This window comes from Mandrillus leucophaeus, unplaced genomic scaffold (genome assembly GCF_000951045.1).
Source record: "Mandrillus leucophaeus isolate KB7577 unplaced genomic scaffold, Mleu.le_1.0 Scaffold255, whole genome shotgun sequence".
Taxonomy (NCBI): domain Eukaryota; kingdom Metazoa; phylum Chordata; class Mammalia; order Primates; family Cercopithecidae; genus Mandrillus; species Mandrillus leucophaeus.
The window spans coordinates 2,762,098-2,780,252 of NW_012102643.1; the positions used below are offsets into that span (position 1 = coordinate 2,762,098).

At 47.3% G+C, this 18,155-nt stretch overlaps 2 protein-coding genes across 9 annotated transcripts in view; both read right to left on the minus strand.

Moving 5' to 3' along the window:
* Positions 1–8,997, minus strand: part of PIGT (phosphatidylinositol glycan anchor biosynthesis, class T) — a 10,153-nt gene extending 1,156 nt beyond the window's left edge. Inside the window, exons 1-11 of one of the 6 annotated variants that reach the window (XM_011983820.1) lie at positions 8,723–8,997; positions 8,376–8,553; positions 6,091–6,218; positions 5,674–5,774; positions 5,479–5,565; positions 4,843–4,930; positions 4,637–4,734; positions 4,373–4,538; positions 3,479–3,679; positions 712–877; positions 514–597 (exon numbers count right to left, since the gene is read on the minus strand). In XM_011983820.1, coding sequence (XP_011839210.1) covers positions 514–597; positions 712–877; positions 3,479–3,679; positions 4,373–4,538; positions 4,637–4,734; positions 4,843–4,930; positions 5,479–5,565; positions 5,674–5,774; positions 6,091–6,218; positions 8,376–8,553; positions 8,723–8,909 — 1,484 coding nt within the window. In that variant the 5' untranslated portion in view covers positions 8,910–8,997. The remainder of the gene's footprint in view (positions 1–513; positions 598–711; positions 878–3,478; positions 3,680–4,372; positions 4,539–4,636; positions 4,735–4,842; positions 4,931–5,478; positions 5,566–5,673; positions 5,775–6,090; positions 6,219–8,375; positions 8,554–8,722) is intronic. The other 5 variants (XM_011983825.1, XM_011983821.1, XM_011983822.1 and 2 more) reach the window with 5 other exon arrangements.
* Positions 8,998–14,407: 5,410 nt separating this feature from the next.
* Positions 14,408–18,016, minus strand: DBNDD2 (dysbindin (dystrobrevin binding protein 1) domain containing 2). Of its 3 annotated transcripts, none has more exons than XM_011983830.1 (4): positions 17,862–18,016; positions 16,339–16,485; positions 16,007–16,144; positions 14,408–15,082 (listed from the first exon to the last, which is right to left on the minus strand). In XM_011983830.1, exons 2-4 carry the CDS (start codon positions 16,475–16,477, stop codon positions 14,877–14,879), a joined length of 483 nt encoding a protein of 160 aa, XP_011839220.1. In that variant the 5' UTR covers positions 16,478–16,485; positions 17,862–18,016; the 3' UTR covers positions 14,408–14,876. The 3 variants fall into 3 exon arrangements, with proteins under 3 accessions (XP_011839220.1, XP_011839219.1, XP_011839218.1); XM_011983829.1 differs by lacking the exon at positions 17,862–18,016 and adding an exon at positions 17,160–17,692 and having other exon boundaries at positions 14,409–15,082; XM_011983828.1 differs by lacking the exon at positions 17,862–18,016 and adding an exon at positions 16,667–17,056 and having other exon boundaries at positions 14,409–15,082.
* Between the last annotated feature and the right edge of the window lie 139 nt (positions 18,017–18,155).

Genomic DNA, 18,155 nt, shown 5'->3' on the forward strand with positions numbered 1-18,155 from the left:
AGAAAAAGAAGCCTGGTGTTGAAGTGGAGGAAAGGGGCCCTGCCTTTGCTTGGTTGCCTCTTTCTTAGCCTAATTTCAGCCTAAATGCCACCTCCTCAATGAAGCCTTCCTAGATAACCCACCTCTGACACCATTACTTTCTAGACCAGAATTCTCCCTCTAGACTGTAAGCAAAGGGAGGCCAGGGCCAAGTCTGTTTTGTTTAATCTTGTACACCCAGTGCTCTCAGAAGCACTTGGCACTTTGATAAGTGCTTGATTAAATATTTAAGAGCATCAAGGAGTAAATGTAGGCTATAAGTAAAAATATTCTTCTAGAAGCACTTTAAAATCATTTTATAAAGTCTTCACAAATTTCAGACTGCCAGGATTTTTATTAAGACTGAATTAAATCTACAAATCTCTTTGGAAGGTGTAACATCTACCCTGAACTCCCCTGCAGGAGCCTGGTCACCTGTGTTAAGGCCCGGCAGGCAGCTGAGGATGTGTTATCAGTGAATGTGATCACACTTACAGGCTGTTGAAGAGGGGACTCTCTTCCCAGTCCACTGGCTTGGCTGCTACCACGCTGGGCACAAGGGCGCTGAGGACAGATGGGCTACAGAGAAGCAAAGAGATGGCCCATGTTCCCACCTAGCTCCCCTACCAAGGGGTAAGCAGCAGAGAGGGTAGGTCAGTGGGATGAGAGGTGGCCTGTGGGGGTGGAGCCCACCTGACATAGAAGCCATGGTTAGGATCTGGGGTGTATTCGGTCCACTTCAGCAGCGCCCGCTCAAACTGGATGGAAACCTTGGTGACTGAGTTGGCTGGCAGCTGAATCAGCATCTCCAGGAGGTGAGGTTGCAGCCGGTCCTGGGCAGGCTGGTAGTGGATGTAACCTGGAGACATGCAAGGGTCACCCATACCTCTTTCCTGGGGTCAGGCTACCTGCTGCCCCTGTCCCTGCTGCTTGCCATGGAGCCTCAATCTGGGTGCCTAGAAGGTGGGCTTGGGAGCGTAGAAGCCAGGCAGGCTAGGGAAGAAAGCAGGGGCTAAGAAAAGGGAGAGGATGTTTCCAGGGCAGTGATCCCAGGATGTGGTCAAGAGAGGTTGTTAGGAGTGCTGCAGACTGCTAATCAATCTTCACATCACTAAAACTGGGGCACCCGACACCAAATGCCTGATGTGGTGCAAGAAGTTCACAGAGCCACCTGGGAATTTTTCTTGCCAAAAATGTGGGACATGAATCTAATCAGGTTTCTAAATCTAACCACCAATACACAAGAAATATAGGAGATGGAGGACCGTGTTAAACACCAGCACAAGGACAAATCCAGAATGTGGAACGTTCTATACAACAAATGACCCAGTTCCTTCAACAAATAATTGGCGTTAAAAAAAAAAAAAAAAGCATGGGCACTGCTACAGATGACAAGAGACTGAAGAGTACCACACCAAAAGCAAGGCGTTTATAATAAGGGAAAGTCTGGGTGTGGAGATAGGGAGTATATGGGTACTCTGCGCTTTGTGCTCAGTTTTTCTGTAACCTAAAACTGTTCTAAGAATAGTCTATTAATTTTAAAGAAAAAGAAATTCTTTTTTTTTTTTTTGGTGACAGGGTCTCACAGGGTCTCACACTGTCGCCCATGCTGAAGTGCAGTAGTATGATCATGGCTCACTATAGCCTTGATCTCCTGGATTCAAGTGATCCTCCCACCTCAGCCTCTTGAGTAGCTGGGACTACAGGCGTGCGACACCACCCCCAGCTAATTAAAAACAATTTTTTTTTTTTAATCCCAGCACTTTGGGAGGCCAAGGTGGGCAGATCATGAGGTCAGGAGATTGAGACCATCCTGGCTAAAACAGTGAAACCTCATCTCTACTAAAAATATAAAAAATTAGCCAGGCGTGGTGGCACGTGCCTATAGTTCGAGCTACTTGGGAAGCTGAGGCAGGAGAATCACTTGAACCCAGAAGGTGGAGGTTGCAGTGAGCTGAGATTGCGCCACTGCACTCCAGCCTGGGTGACAGAATGAGGCTCCGTCTCAAAAAAAAAAAATTTGTAGAAGTCAGGGGTCTCACGATGTTGTCCAGGCTGGTTTTGAACTCCTGGACTCAGGTGGTCCTTCCATGTCGGCCTCCCAAAGTGCTGAGATTACAGGTGTGCACCACTGTGCCCACCCAAGAGAAGAACTTAGGATAAAGCAAATGCAATGTGAGAACCTTGTTTATCCCAATTTAAACAAACCAAATATAAAAGACATTTTTAAGACCACAGGGGAAAACAGAAGTGGTAATGACATGGTTACATTTTTAAAAATCCTTGAAGTATTTAAAGGTTAATTGATGCAATGTCTAAGATTTGCTTTAAGATACACCAGCAGGCAGTGGCTTACACCTATAATCCTAGCACTTTAGGAGGCCAAGGCAGGAGAATCGCTTGAGGCCAGGAGTTTGAGACCAGCCTGTGTAACATAACAAGACCCTGTCTCTATGAAAAAATTAAAGGCATGGTGATTCATGCCAATAGCCCTGGGGAAGCTGAGGTAGGAGGACTGCTTGAGCCCAGGAGTCTGAGACTGCAATGAGCCACGATCATGCCACTACACTCCAGCCTGGGTGACAGAACGACAGCCTGTCTCCTAAAAAAAAAAAAAAAAAAAGAGCTGCAGGGTGAGTACAGGGGATTATTACACTATTCTGTTTGGGTTCGGGTTGAAATTTTCCAAAGGAGAAGTTTTAAAATAATAATAACAGAAAAACCTACAGAATACACAGCTAGGATATCTGAAATAGAGATTTTGAAGGTGGTACAAATAATGGGTGCTGAAAATAAGTGAAACTATTCACCATAGGTTTGACAACATCGGAATCAATGAAAGTACTGAAAGGTTTTTAAGTTTGGCTGTTTGGGATATGGTACAACCTCTTCCTCAGGGGTCTCTGACTTTACTACTAGTCTCCCCCTACACAAAAGAAAAGCAAGTGTTTTAGTACTATGCCTGGCACCTAATAGGAAGCACTAATATTATCTTCTCTTTTTAATAAAAATAAAAATTTTAAAAAAACTTTAATTAACTGTACCTCTTTACCCCTCCCAAGGAAGCAAAACACCATCTACTCCAGCTCTGCTATCTTCCTAGCTTCAAAAGTCCAACATTGCCAAGCCCTTTCCCTACCTTAAAGAGTCTATGAATCACCACAAAACCCAACGCTCCAGAAAGGGGGCAAAAGTAAGTGAAAAAGGAACCTACTGTCCTTGTACAGTCCTATTAAGAATCACCAGTATTATGTGTTTTAATGATTTCCGTTTTATAAATGACTTCTGAACCTGGCACAGTGAGGCTCCCGTTCCAGTTTTGAAACTATTCCTTACTCTTTATGCCTGTGTCGCTTTTCCGAGGTACTTCAGGAACTACCAAGGGAAATGAGAGTTTGGGGGACCTGGAGAGGGCATGAAAGCGTGGGCTGGGGGCCTGGTTCAGGACTCAGGTCCTCACTTGGTTTGTTCTCCTTGCCCTTGGAGGTGATGGTGAGGGTGTGCACATACAGCCGCAGATACCAGGGTACGGTGTCCAGCAGCAGCACTGGGAAGGCCCGGTATGGGTGGGTGTTGTACAGCAGTGTGCTCAGCTCCCCCTTCTGCAGCCCATAGCCGCTCACGTACCGCTGGGCATGCAGGAAGGGCACTGGGGGGGCCTCTGTGTAAAGAAATATCAACAAGTTAACAGCTGCCAAAGGTAAGAGTCACTCCCCACCCCAACTGCCCAGGCCATGTTCAGAGTCCCAAGCCAATTAGTAGATGGGGGAACAGTCCTGCCACTGAAACTGGGCAATCCGGGTTCTGGAATCATCCCTGTCTTCCCCAGCCAACAAGCAATGATGACAATAGGTTGCTAGTATTAAAGTGCTTATGTGACGAACACTGTGCCTCCCTCGAACCCAAACCAGGTCCTCTCAGGATATTCTGCTCTTTCCCTTGGTAAGCGAACTGAACTACAACTGTAATTAACTGACACCTGCCCTCAACTAGCAGACATTGTATTTCTTGAGTGCAGTGTCCTCTGTCCTATTCAACACTCTATGCCTGGCACTTAGTATGAATTCAAAAGTATTTGGTTGATTAAGCAAATGCATGAACTAACTCCATTTTTCACATCATCTCATCCAATTCACTGAGTATACTCTTTATTTTTCAGATGTGGATGCTGAAGCTTGGGGAGTTTAGGAACCTACCCAAAATCACAGAGCTTGGAAGCACTAGAGTCAGCAGCGTATGACTCCGGAGATCTGGTCTAAATACAACCCTATCATCTTACGGCAAAAGACATGGGATTGTGAGTCTTTTCTCTGTAGCCGTTGCAACCCGGCAGTCCAACCATCCACCCACTCACCATTCTCTGGGGGTCTCTTCCACTTGAGCTGGATGTTGAGGTTTCGAGAGTTGTTGATCATGGCGGTGTCAAGCAAGTCATAGATGGCATAGATCTTCCGAGTGCCTAGGATGACGTCCTGATACGTAGTGGTCGGGGGTGGGTTCACCTCTAATGTCTCGTTGTCCTGGGGACACAAAGGCAGGGCTAAGAAGCAAGCAGAGCGGGCAGGCTGGTCTTGGGGCCCAGGGATGTGTTTGTGTGTGTGGTTGGAGACCTTGTTACCTGGTTGTAGTTGGTGATGTCCACATAGACTCGGCTCTCTGAAGCCAGGGGGCAGGGCTCTGTGAGGGTTCGGGAGAACATCCGGAAGAGGGACCAGTCTGAGAAACAGAGAGCAGGGCTGAGCAGGGGCCAGGCCTAGGCCTAGTCCACATAGATAAGGCAGGGCTGGCATGGGTGGGTAGAGATGAGTTGCCAAGGTAACTTACCTTTCTTCCCCTGCCCCGTGATGAAGGCATCAAATACAACTGACAGGGTCTGCCTCAGCTCCCAGGAGATGCTAGTACAGCGTGCATTCTATCACAAGGGCCAGATGGCAGCAGTGAGGGGGTATCACTCTCACCCAACCACACAGCCCCAAAAAAGACCTACTCCAACTCAATCCCTCATCTATGTATCGTCACATCCATCGATTTGCTACCACCCACTCCTGAGCACTTGACCCCATGCCAGACCCTGTGCTGACAGCTTTATGTGCATCAGTTTGATAAACTATCACAACAACCCTACGAGTGGATTCTACTATCAATGTCATGAGACAGGGTGGGAAACCAGGCTCAGGGGAATGAAATGATTCACCCGAGGTTACGCCAGCTGGCAAGTGACTGAGCTAGCAATTGCACCCGCATAGCTATTGTTCTGAACCACTATTTTCCATGACAAATATTTATTCAGTCCTTGCTAGGCAACCACTGTTTTCTTGGTGCTTGGCCAATGCCCTGAATAACCATCAGCACATGTACCACTCAGTACTCACTCAGCCCAAGCCAGACACTGGCCACATGCTTTACATGTACCTTCTCTGAGCCCCTGGATGGCAGCTTCCTCTACTCCCTGTGACTTACTCTGCAAACAGGGCGGATATGCACTGCCTGGGAGTGGTAGCTGGTGTGGAACAAGCGATCCGCCTTCAGCAGCACAGAGAGGCCTGCCTGGAGGAGACAGAAAGAGATAAGAGAAGAGAAGCCCTGTATGGAGCACTTGACATGGGGCGCAGGTTCTCTATACATGCCCCCGGCTGCCAGGCTGCGCGGCCTCACCTTGGAACTACAGGGCAAGAGCTTCTTCCAGGGCGTGAGGTTTTCAGTGCAGACCACCTCCCGCGGCAGCACAGCATAGCGCAGAAAGTAGTGGTCAGTGTCTGAGGGAGACAGAGGTCTGTCTGGGGGTGGGCCTTGGGCTCTGACCCCTCAGGATCCACACTCCAGAGATGGGAACGACCCTCCTGCTCCCCACACCACCTCTAGCATCACAGTCTGGACAGTCCCAGCTGGGAGTGGGACTCCTTTCTCTCCTTGGGAGAAAGCATGCAGAGATGGCACAGTATTGGGGGCCTGCACACACAGGGGACTTAGGATCTAGCCCAGGCTGAGGAAGCAGGAAACTGAGGGAAAAGGAGGCAAAGGTCTGGGCAGGAGGTAAGAGGAAGAAGGAAAGGGCCGTAGGGGTTATCTCACCATTGGCCAGACCCAGAGGTTTGAAGGAGGCAGTGGGAGTGACCGTGTTGGTGGAGTCGATGAAGTTGAGAGAGGCGCAGAAGATCCCTGAGAGGACATTACTGAGCTCCTTCCAAGATTTATCCACACTGGATAGAGACACAAATCCACTCACTGTCCTGGGGCTATCTCTGCTCCCTCTTTCAGAGCCCACAACTGGCTGATAAACACTATGGTAGGAGGAGACTGTATTCTTAACTATTAGACGGACCAGTTGACGGAGCTGGAACACTGCTGCCCCCACCCAGCCCACTTGCTGGGTCTCATCCTACTCAGCCCCTTCTTCCTCACACTCCTCTGGACATCTCTGCGTCCCCATGGGTCTCTGCTCAGGTGATTCTTCCTTCCTTGTAAGCCTTTGCTCACTTCTTTCTGCCTACCTTCACGATCCGGCTCCAGTTCTTCCCCCTTCTCCAGGAAGCCTTTTCTGCCCTCCTTAAGCACAGCCTCCTCTGTGCAGTCATGGTTTTGACCATCCAAGTCTCCTCCTAGGTCCCTCCTGGGAGATGGCTAGGTGGCAGCAGCATCATGTCCTGAGCACCTTTTCTCCCTAACTATGCTGTAAGCAACTAAAGGACCAGTCTGGGTCATCTACGTGCTTCCCCTGACACCATGGAAAGCGCCTCATATATCAGAGCTGAAAAGACCTCACGGATCTTCCTTGAATGTGCTTGGCTGGGCAAAACAATGCACACTGCCCTGTGTATACTCTGGGAATAAAGGTAAGTCCTGGTTCTACTATCATGATGAGAAGTCTTATATCCAAAAAAGCTCACTGAACATGGGAAAAACAACTGTTCTAGGATTTCATAAAAACATCAAATTAAATTAGATGTTCTCTTCTTGGAGAAATATCAAAAGAGATTTGCTCTCAGTAATAGAAAGCCATAAAACTTAATAAGTGCTAGAAATAATTCTAAGCATTAGCTCCACATTTCAGGCAATTATGGGCTGAGGGGAGACAGTGACAGCAGAGTAGACAGGAAAGGGTAGGGGAGCCAGAGTTGAGGCAAGAGAGAAAGTCTTGGCAAGCTAGGGAGTCACTGCTTATTCCTTATTCCTTAGTGTTGTCTGGGGGCTTTTGATAATTCTATGTACAGAGGCTTTCAACTGCTCCAGTCCTTAAGCGTCAAATAAAAATGGCAAACTTGAAGCCTGAAAACTCTACCCAAACCATAAACATGCTTCATTTGGTGAGGACAACATTGACCCGCACAGCACTTTAAAATTTTTTAAATTACTTGCTGATATTTGAATTTGCTAATTTTCACATTAAATTCCAGATTTCTGGCATCTCTTGAAAAATGAGGCCAGGTGTGGTGGCTCTTGCCTGTAATCCCAACACTTTGGGAGGCTGAGGCAGGAGGATCACTTGAACCCAGGAGTTTGAGACCAGCCTGGGCAATAGAGTGAGACCTTGTTTCTACAAAACATTTTTATTGAAACATTTGAGTCTGAACACATTAGGCCTCTATTCCCACATGGCAACAATCCATAGAAGCTGAGTAGCAGAGCTGTCCTCCCTAGAATGTTGCACAAACTCTCTAGTCTGCCACAATTCCTGCTGCTCCCTTTTATTGCCCTAAAACTTGTTATATCATACTTGCACTATTAATTTCTTATAGTGGGATTAAGAGGAGAATGAGATATATTTCTCATTCCTGTGTTTGTCAATTTTTAAAATACCTTTATTCATTTCTTACCTATGTGGCCCATGTAGACATGTTTGCAACCACTGCACAGAAAAGTTCTATTCTAAACAGGATAGCCACAGCAGCCACTGGGAAATAGTGGTTTGTAGTACAGGCACAGTAACTAGACCTGCCCCCTCCCAAACAAAAGCAGTTTCTCTAACACTGTGATGTAGCATCCTGTTGGCCAGTTGTAACCCACAGATATGTTATGGTTGGCCTTTATGGTACTTATTATCATTTAAAAAAATATTAATGAATACCTTTTAAAAGGTTATCCAGTTGCCAGTTTTCTACTGCCTTACCTCCAAATAAGCATGAACTGTTTGCTATTTGCCTCTCCAGGGATACGCATGTGCTATTTCAGGTCTGAAAGTTTTAGGATTGGGAAGTTTATTCATCTGTGGTAACACTTCTTACTTCCAGTGCCAGCTCTACCCCCATGGAATGGCTGTCTACTGGAAATGCTGTCCCCAAGAGCAGTGGCAGGATGACAACACCTTCCCAGCCACATTCCCTCCATGGCCTGCAATGGGGCCCAAGGTGTGCACTCACTCAGTGACAGTGTCTTGGAACCAGACCCAGAGCTCTGCACCTGATGGGGCCTGCAGGAAGGGTGGTCCCCAGTATCGGGTCCTCCAAAAGCCTTGTGTGAATGACAGGTGCAGCTCTCGTAGAGAATACTTGGAGATTAGCTGCCCCAGTGCTTTGGGAAAGAGCCTGTAATGAGACACTGTGGAAAAGGGAGCAGGTGAGTGACGATCCCCACCTCGTCGGGGTCTACATCCAGGATCCAGAACTCCACCCAGGAATTAGGCCCCGCCCCCAAAGTTTGCCTCCATCCTATGGCCAGCCAGCAGGCACCACGGCAGTCTTTATCTGGTCAGATCTTGCGCCCTCACCTCCTTCCCGCTGAAGCTCCGAATCCCAGCGCGTGCGGAACTGGAATGTGGCGGCTACGTCCCCGGAAGGCAGTGGGGTGATGACAAGTTCCTCCCGCAGGCTGTCGCGTGGGGGTTCTGCAAGGCACCAGCCTCTGCGCCCCAGGAGCAGCAGGACGAGCAGAGCAAGCGGCATAGCCGCCGCCATGCCTGCGGCTACTTCCGCCTACCCAGCGGCGCTCGGCCCCATGAAAAGCCGGTATCCAATAGGAAAGGCGTATGAGAAGTGACTTCCGGTGCCGTCCCGGAAACCGGGATGCGGTTATCAGAGCGACCGCCTGCACGGGTCGCGAAGATTGCCTCCGAGGTGGTGGGTCTAAGCGGGGTATTGCGAGGACACGAGAGGGAGTAGGTAGCGCGAGTAACCAGCTTGAGGTCGCACCCAGTTCAAGACGTTTCCACCCACCAGGAAATGCTTAATAATACGGAGCTCCCCCACTGCCATTTTACCCATCCGATAGTTGAGGAAACATTGACTGAAAAAGGTCAATTACTTTTGGGAAAACCATTGTGGTTTTAATTTGCATTTCCCAAAGTAAGAGGAACTTCCTGCCCCTCTTAGCTTCTAGTGTCTCCATTTGCTGCAAACCCCCCAAATAAGTGGTTCTTTTATTACAAAAATGTTCAAACAAAATTGAAAGAATGAGCACCTGTTTTCCACGACCTAGATTCTACTATTTACATTTTACTATACTTGTACTTTACCACATATTTGTCTATAAATCCATCATCCCATCTTGTGCAGACATTAGTAAACTTTCCTTTAAGTAGTTCAGCATGCATATAATTAACTAGAGTTCAGTATTTGATTGTATTTTTCTTTTGATGTAAAATTCACATACAGTGAAATGCACAAATCCAAAGTACACATTGACTGAGTTTTGACAAATGCACACACCTATGTAACCTGAACTCCTGTCATGATACCAAACATTCCTAAAACCCCAGAAAATTGGCCAATACCCTTTCCTAGTCAATCCCTGCTCCTCTACCACCTTCCAGAGGCAACTACTATTCTGATTTTTTCCCACAATCTGTTCCAGAACTAAATATAAAGGAAATCATATAGTATGTATACTGTGTAAGGCTTTTTTTTTTTTTTTTCTCATGGGAAGAATGTTTTTGAGAATCATCCATGTTCTTGCATGTATCCACAATTCTTTTTATTACTCTGTAGTATTATGAATTTATCCATTCAAATGTTGATGGGCAGCTTTAAAGTTTTGGTTATTATGAACAAGGCTGCTGTCTGTGCAAGTTCCTTTGTAGACATATATTTCTCATATCCTTTGGCCAGGTATTTAAGAGTGGAATTGCTGGGTCAAAGAGCAGGTGTATGTTTAATTTTATAAGAAACTGTCAGACCTTTCTCCAAAATGTATCATTTTATGTTTCCATAAACTATGGGTTCCCATTGCTCCACATTCTGGTCGGCACTTGAAGTTTCTAACTTTTTGTACTTTTTAGTTTTGACCACTTGGGTATGTATGTAGTGGCTGCTCATTGTGGTTTTCATTTGCATTTCCCCGGTAACTAAAAATGTTAAGCATCTGTTCATGTGCTTATTGGCCATTTATTTTTAATTTAATTTTAATTTTAATTTTTGTGAAAAGTCTGTTGAAGTCTTCTGTGCCCTCACCCCTTTGTTTATGGGCATGTCTTTTTATTGAGTTTTAGGAGTTCCAAAGTTAAATTCATGCTTTAGTTTTTCCATCTGCCCTGTGGGAAACACAGTCATGAAGGATTTCATGAACAGTGTCTTGGTAAAACTCATGGCCACACTTCTAGAAAGAGCCAAATTTGGTGTCAGGTAGGTCTGCCAAGATATGCCCCAACCAACCAGGCATTTCCAAAAAGGAAATGTCAGAAAGATGTCTTTATCTCATTATGTCTTCATTCTACCTACATTCAGTGTTCTTGTCCCATTAGACATGAAATATTAGGAAGGCCATGGACTTAGATGTCAGAAAGACAGGAGTCCAAATCCCTATGCCAGCCTTTAATCCATGTGAGCATGATCAACCCAAGTGTCACTTTTCTTCATTTGTATAATGAAGAAACCTACTTTGAAGGTTGTTGTTAAGATGGGAAATTATGTACATGTAGGATATGGAATGTAGCAAGTGCTTGATAGTAACACTCAACCCTATCACCTAGGCACTAATATGTAAATGTAGATAATAGTGCCTAGGTGATAGGGTTGCTTGAGTGTTATTATTAAGAAGTAGGTAAGAAGTACAGAAACTAAGATAATAAAGATCACAATGAGTGATGGAGCTAGGACTATAGTCTACACTGTCAAACCTCAAAATAATAATTTTTTAAAGGTAGCTGCCATCATTATGACTATTTTGTACTTCTGTGTTTTCCTTTTGAAATTGCCTGTCTCCATCATTCAGGACCCAGCTACCTCTAGTGAAGACTTACCTTCTCCTCCTCTAGTGGTCTACAGGCTTTGTGTATTTCTGCTACATCCCTCATCACATTGTTTCCATTATCTGTGGCTATGTCTGCTCCTGGAAGAGCTCATGGTCACCTTAGTATTTCTGTTGCCTAAGCAAGGTGACTATCACATAGTAGGTGCTCAGTAATGTGTGAATGAATGAACAAACAAGATAACATCATAGCACAGTTCTGTATTTTCTCTAATCTGCTATGCTGTTCAGTGTCACGTTCTGTGCACTCCTGGGGTTGCTACTATGTGAGCCTTCTAGGGAAACTTTTTCTGAGCTCCTCCTTTCCGAAGTGTGTCAGGATGTGCACCCTATGACAAGTCTGTGCAAGTATCAGAAGCCACGCTGTGGCTTGGAGACTGAAAGCTGGGCTCCTTGACTTAGAGTTGGCTCCAGATCATCCTCCCATCTCCAAAGGCACTGTGTGGCCTCAAAAACCAGACAGCTAGGCTCTGGGCTGGCATAAACCATGGTTTAACTTTAATGTAACACTATAATCAAATGGTGAATCTGAAGATTATCATTTTTTTAAGAAGTGACCATATTGAATATGGTGTTTTATAATCTACTTTTTCTTTCAAGAGTTATCATAAATGTCTTTCCCCTAAAAATATGTGGCGGATAGATGATATAATCTTGGTACTATTTTGATTACTTTTAAAGCTGTATGATGAGAACACGGGATATTTTTCTTTCCATATTTGTTGTACGTTTGAAACCCCCATAAGTTTTTTTAAAAAACCAAAGAAACAAAAAACAGTCAGCTGGAGATGATGGTTCTGAAGGTCAGCCAAGCCCCTGTGGTTTGGCAGGAGAAAAGGTTATTGTCCCAACTAGGAAGTAGTCCTGGGGTCTCAGCTGACACTAGACTTTTCCAGGCGGGGCTGGGGCTCATAGCAGCCAAACTGAAGGCTCCCCATAGGCTCACAAACAATTCTACTTCTCTAGAGGGCTGTAAATCTCTCTCCCAAGGCAGGCTCCCCACAATCTTCGCATTATGGGCCTGGGCTACTAAGAGATTTATTGACATGTTGATGGCAACCAAGCCAGTCTAGCCTCTCATCATTTGCCATGGAAGGAAGGGGGGTGATCCTGGGAGTTGAGAAGCCCTGCACAGCAAAGCTATTGGGATCGTGGGCCGCAGCCCAAGAGATGGCTCAGCCACAGTCAGACAGGAGGTAGAACCTTGCTACTCTAAAGGAAGGAGAGAAGCCACAAGAGGACAGAGATTATGTCTTCTGTGTGCAGCAAGGTCATAAGCAACCCAGAAAAACCCCAAAAGTTAATAGAGGACTGGGCCCTGGCCCAGCTCAGTGGATGATCTTAACTTGGACCTAGAGGCTTTTGCACAGAAGGTATTCAATCCACAAGCTTCCTGGAGACAGGGAATGGCTGGTGGACACTCCTACTTCCCTGGAGTTCCCCCAAGTTTCTCACTAGTGTTAGGAAAAACACTTAGGAACAGATGCTTACACTGGCCTCCTGCAGGGGTGAGAGCAGGATGGGACAATAGGAAGACTGCAGCCTTGTCACTCAGGCTTGGGTGGCACAAAAGGCTTTAGGATTTTGGCCGAAGGTCACTGATCCCATGGGTGATGTTCAATGTATGAAGGGAGGTAGACTTTTTTTTTTTTTTTTAAATGTGAGAAATGATTTGGTGTTCCTTAAGACTGGGTCCTATAACCTCTCCTTTCATTCAGCATTCTCTCCCTGGGCATTCTCTCCGTCATTCGCACCCATGGCTTCACTTACCACCTATACACTGAGAACTGATTGTTTTCTTTTTCCAGCTCAATCCTCTTATCTAAATTACACACACATGGGTGCAAGGGCCTACTCAACATATCCTTTTGGATGTCTCAAATACATCTCAAACTCAACATGTCCCAAACCAAATTTATGGCCTTCTTCTCAAACCTGGTCCTTTCTGAAACTCCCCATCTGGGTGACTAGTTCCAAAAAGGATGTAAGGAGCCAGAATGGTTGGAGTACCCCCTCACTTGACATGCCAAGGAGTTCACGTCTATCTAGAGACACTAATTTGAGAGACTCTACTGGAAGACTATAGGATGGTTGGCCAGGTGCAGTGGCTCACGCCTGTAATTCCAGCACTTTGGGAGGCCAAGGTAGGTGGATCACCTGAGGTCAGGAGTTCGAGACTAGCTTGACCAATATGGTAAAATCCCATCTCTACTAAAAAATACAAAAATTAGCCTGGCGTGGTGGTGTGCGCCTGTAGTCCCAGCTATTCAGGAGGATGAGACATGAGAATTGCTTGAACCTGGGAGGCAGAGGTTGCAGTGTGCCGAGATCATGCCATTGCACTCCAGCCTGGGTGACAGAGCGAGACTCCATCTTGGGGGAAAAAAAGAACTTCCAAAAATTTATTCCTAAATGGGAATAGACTGGCTGTGTCCTCTTTGCCCATCCCCCATTTCCTCTCCTGCTTTCTGCCAGTCTCAAGGTCTTAATGGCTGGGGCTTTGACAGCCACCTTAGACGTGAGGTATCGCTAAGAATGCAAGCCATGTGCAAAACAGCAAAAAAGGAGGCCAGTGCTGAGTAACGATGGAGCTTTCATGTAGCCCTGTACTTCTTACTTCTATATGAGGAAATAACTTTATATCTTAAGTCATGATCTTTTACTAGCTGTCAAACTGAAACCTGATCCAGGCTTCAACGGATTTTACAACCTGACCTTTGTCAGTCTTACCTCTCCCTTCATTTCCTCAAATCCAACAATTCAGCCAAACGCAATGTTTTTTAGCTCCTCAAGGATATGCTCTCTCCATTTAACATCTTCACAAGTTGCTCATTCTGCCTGGCTTATGGGCCGTGTCTGGCTAACTCCCAATCGTCCTTCAGCTAAAAACAGCTCTTCAGTGACCATACAAACTAGGTTAAGATGCCCCTATTTTCTGGTACCAGAGTAGTTCCTCCTCATGCTATTTATTACACCGTGAATTATAGTATTTACTTGATTTTCTCCTCCATAAACAGTAAACTCTATGAAGGCAGGTATACAGTACAGCCTGTCTTGCTCAAAACTGTATTCCAGATGCCTAGCGTGGGTGTTCGATAAATATTTCTTGAATAAATTGAATGAATGAGTGATAGGAATATGGGATTGGTTAGAGAGCTAAAGACATATAGTGGGTTTGATATCTTTGCAATGTGAAAAATGAAGTGGAATTGTTGGCATATTATTATTAGTTTATTATTTATACCGTGCTCTGTTCCAAAAAGGATGTAAGGAGGCAGCATGGCTTGAGTACCACCTCATTTGATGAATTAAGGAGTTCACATCCATCTAGAGACACTTGTTTGAGAGACTCTATTAGAAGACTACAGGATGGTTTGGGGGAGGGAAGAGTGCTAAGAAAAGCAGTGGCATCTTGTCCAACCTCATCTTCTCTCTCCTCATTTGCAAATCTTATCTCAGGAGTAAGCCAAAAACTGGTGGGAGGGTTGCAGCAGGAAAATATTAGCAGTAAAGCAGGAGAGGGTTAATTCTTAGAAAGGTACACAATCCCACCATCCTTCCCACCTCTGGTGCCTACTGCAAGTAAAGAGTCTGGTCTTCTCCCGAAAGGCTCCAGCTGGGCCTACGGTCTCATGTGGAGAATAGCCAGCGTGGTCAGTCTGTAGGCAGGGGGCCCACTGCTAGCTGCAGGCTCCAGGCTCTGCCCCTCCATCACCCCTTTCCTCCTCTTCATCCGACTGTGCCAAGGGCGTGTCTGCTCCATCATCACTTGGATTTGGGCTATGCAGGTTGGTGGAGGAGTCAGAGGAGGAGGAGGAGGTCCTAGATGTGGTCCTGTCTGATGTAGGCACCGGCAGGCTCAGCTCCTCCAAATGGTTGTCCACCCCTGCCCAGAGAGAAAAGCTGGTCAGGCCACAAACAGGCCTTCGGAGAACTCTTAAAGATTATCTGGCCAGGAGTAACTAAAGCCCACAGCGGGGCAGAGACTTTTCCAAAGTGACTTTGCCAGTCCAGCAAAGAGCCAGGATTAAGATCACCATCTCCTGACTGCCAGCTCCTTCCACTTCATTACACCATGTCTGGGTTCTAGAGTCAGGTCAATCAATGGCAAGAGTCCAAGTTCCACCTACATCACTTATTGCTGCTGAGTGGCTTTGAGCAAGTCACTTTCCCTTTCCAGGACTCTGCTCCTCTTCTGCAAAATAAAAGGGAGACCTACATCCCCAAAGAGTTTTGGGAATAAAATCTAAGAATGCTTATAAAATGTCTGGCATAGTAAGCCATCAATAAATAGTAGCAGTTTTAATTAAAAGAATATCTGTCTTACAAGTTAAGCATATGGGCTTTGGAGGAGGACAGACATGAATTCCAGTTTATCTACCTTCTGGCTACAATGTACTTCTCTGAGCCTAATTTCCTGCTTATAAAATAGGGATTATATCACCTACCCTGACAGGACATTGTAAGGACTGAGATAATATATGTAAAGTACTTTAGTACAGTATTGGAACCTACTTAATTACATTTTTACATTATTTTAATTATAGTGACTAATTATATTAACTTAACAAATGTAAAATTAAAGAAGAGATAGACAGTTCCCAGAATTTTGGATTGGAGATGTGTAACCCAGTTCCCCCTCAGGGTCAACTTCCCTAAAATCAGAACAGGCAGCTGTCTCATTGGTGGAAACAGCCACTTCCAGCCCTTACTTGTATACTTCCCCAGCCCAGCCTTGCAGCCTCGTTTCAGAGCCTGACATTCGGCTCTGGCTGACTAGCACTGAAGTCCCCAAAGCAGAGGGGCATACCAGACGACTGGGGGGTTGGTGGAGGATCTTCGCAAGGCAAGAACACATCTGCTCCATCCGGATCCCCAAGATCAATAAGTTCTACTTGCTCCAGTGTGTCCACATTCACTTCCATGGATGAGATACTACCTATGGGGGCTGTGGATCAAGAAGTGGGCAAGTCAGGAGGACCCAAGCTGCACACCAGGACAGTGATAGTTACATGTCAGGTCCCAAGTTAGAAGCATAGAGAGCCAAGAAAACTAGAGGGGAGAGGGTCCCACAAGATTCAGGACCCACAGGACATCCTCCCTACCCTACCCTAGTCCCTCTTCTCAGGACTTGGGACTTACGTCTCTGTGACTCGAGATGCAGGTGGGACAGAGGAAAGACAAACTCTGTCTCTGGCTGTAAAATGTCCTCGAAGAATTTCTGCCGCTCCCGAAGGCGGAGCTGCTGGCGCTCCAGGGCGGCCCGAGGATTTGGGTCCATGTCAGCTCCTGGGGGTAGAGGAGCAAAACAAGTACAGCTGCAAAGTCGAAAGACAAGACAAGGGGGACCTGGGCTTGGGGAGCCCCACTGCACCAGCGTCCCAGCAGTGGGGCCCCTGGCTCCAGCCTGGACACCTCTGCCCTTGGCGACCTCTTCCCCCTTCCCTGAAACCAAGTGTGTCCCATAGACCAAGTCTCATGCAGAGGCGGGGCTTGCCCTAGCTCCACAAAGGGGATGCCAGTTCCAGGCACTGCAAGAGAGATACTCTGTATTCAGGGAACATGGCCAATGCCCAACTCTCCATATCATGTCCTCCTGAGAAGGGTTGGAGGGATTGGTTCAGCACAAATCCAGGAGGTACTTTTTCCCCTTAATAGGCCCTGCTTGCCTCAGAAGGCCAGGGACAGGATAGGATAGAGACAGCGATTTTAGGATGGAGGGTTCCCTTCCTCCAGTGCTGCAGCTCACCCCTTTCCATCCTTCAAAACCCAGACAAAGGCTGAAGCAACCCCTCCCACGCCCCTCCCTTTCCACACACAAACACACGTACACACGCGTGTGCCATCCACCCCAAACCCTTGCTCTGAAGATACAGACCTGACTTCCAGACTGGGCTCTGCCCCTAAGGAAATCACCTTTCTGGTCTTAGTCTCCCCATCTGAAAATGGCATAATCGACCTACCTGCCTCAAATATAAGACCCTGCTTGTGAAGGTGAGCAATATATTTAGGAGACGACCATCTTTTCTTTGAACTCCAACAGCTCTTTATCCATCCCCCTCCTCGGACACATCTCACTATCTCCCCATTAGTCAGTGAGGAGCAATTGGAAAGGTGGGTTCTGGGTCTAGTTCACAGCAGGCCTCCTGACCCCTAGGGCTGAGAAGCCGAGAGCCGGCCAGAGCACTGGGGCTATGGGCCAGCCCAGGCCGGTGCATTCACTCATCTGCTTCCCGGCGTTCTGCTCTGAGCCCATCACCAGAGGCAGGGGAGTTTCTAGCTTGAGGATCAGACGTCATCCTCCGCAGACTGCCTTCCCCATCTCATCTGCACCCAGCGTATCCCAGACCCTGGCCAGCTCCACGGGCGCCGCGGAGGTGAAGAGGGACCCAACCCCGAGTGGGCAAGGCAAGGCCACGGAAGTGTGGGGAGACCGTGCGGCCGCGGGCTGGCGGCGGAGGAGCGAGGCGCTGACGCCGATTCCTGGGAAAGGCTCTTAGAGCTGCCGCCCAGGTCACAACGCTAAAAATACCCAGGGCCCCTGGAGCTCGTGCTCCAGCGGCGGGGAGAGGGAGGGAGAGGTCGAGGTGGGAGAGCTGACGCGGGCCAAGGGGCTCCGGGACACCCCCTCTTTTTTCCCCTCCCCCTAACCCCACCGATCTCACGAGACTGAAGGAGCTGCCCCCGGGGGATCGCGGAGCCCAGAGCTGGAGAAAGAGAGTTGTTTACGCGACCTATACGTACTGGAGAGGGGGTGAAGAGATTTGGGGGCAGGAGGCTGCCAGGGGCAGGGCAGGAGCCAGCGAAATGGAGAACTCCCTCTCGGTCTCAGCCCCACCCGCACTGGAGTCAGCAAGAGGGAAAAAATTCCCTAAAAAGGGACACGCGGCGTCGGCGGAGGACGGGGGGAGGGCGCTCCCCCTAGGCCGTTCCCCTCGTGCTCCGGTCCCCTCAGCGGT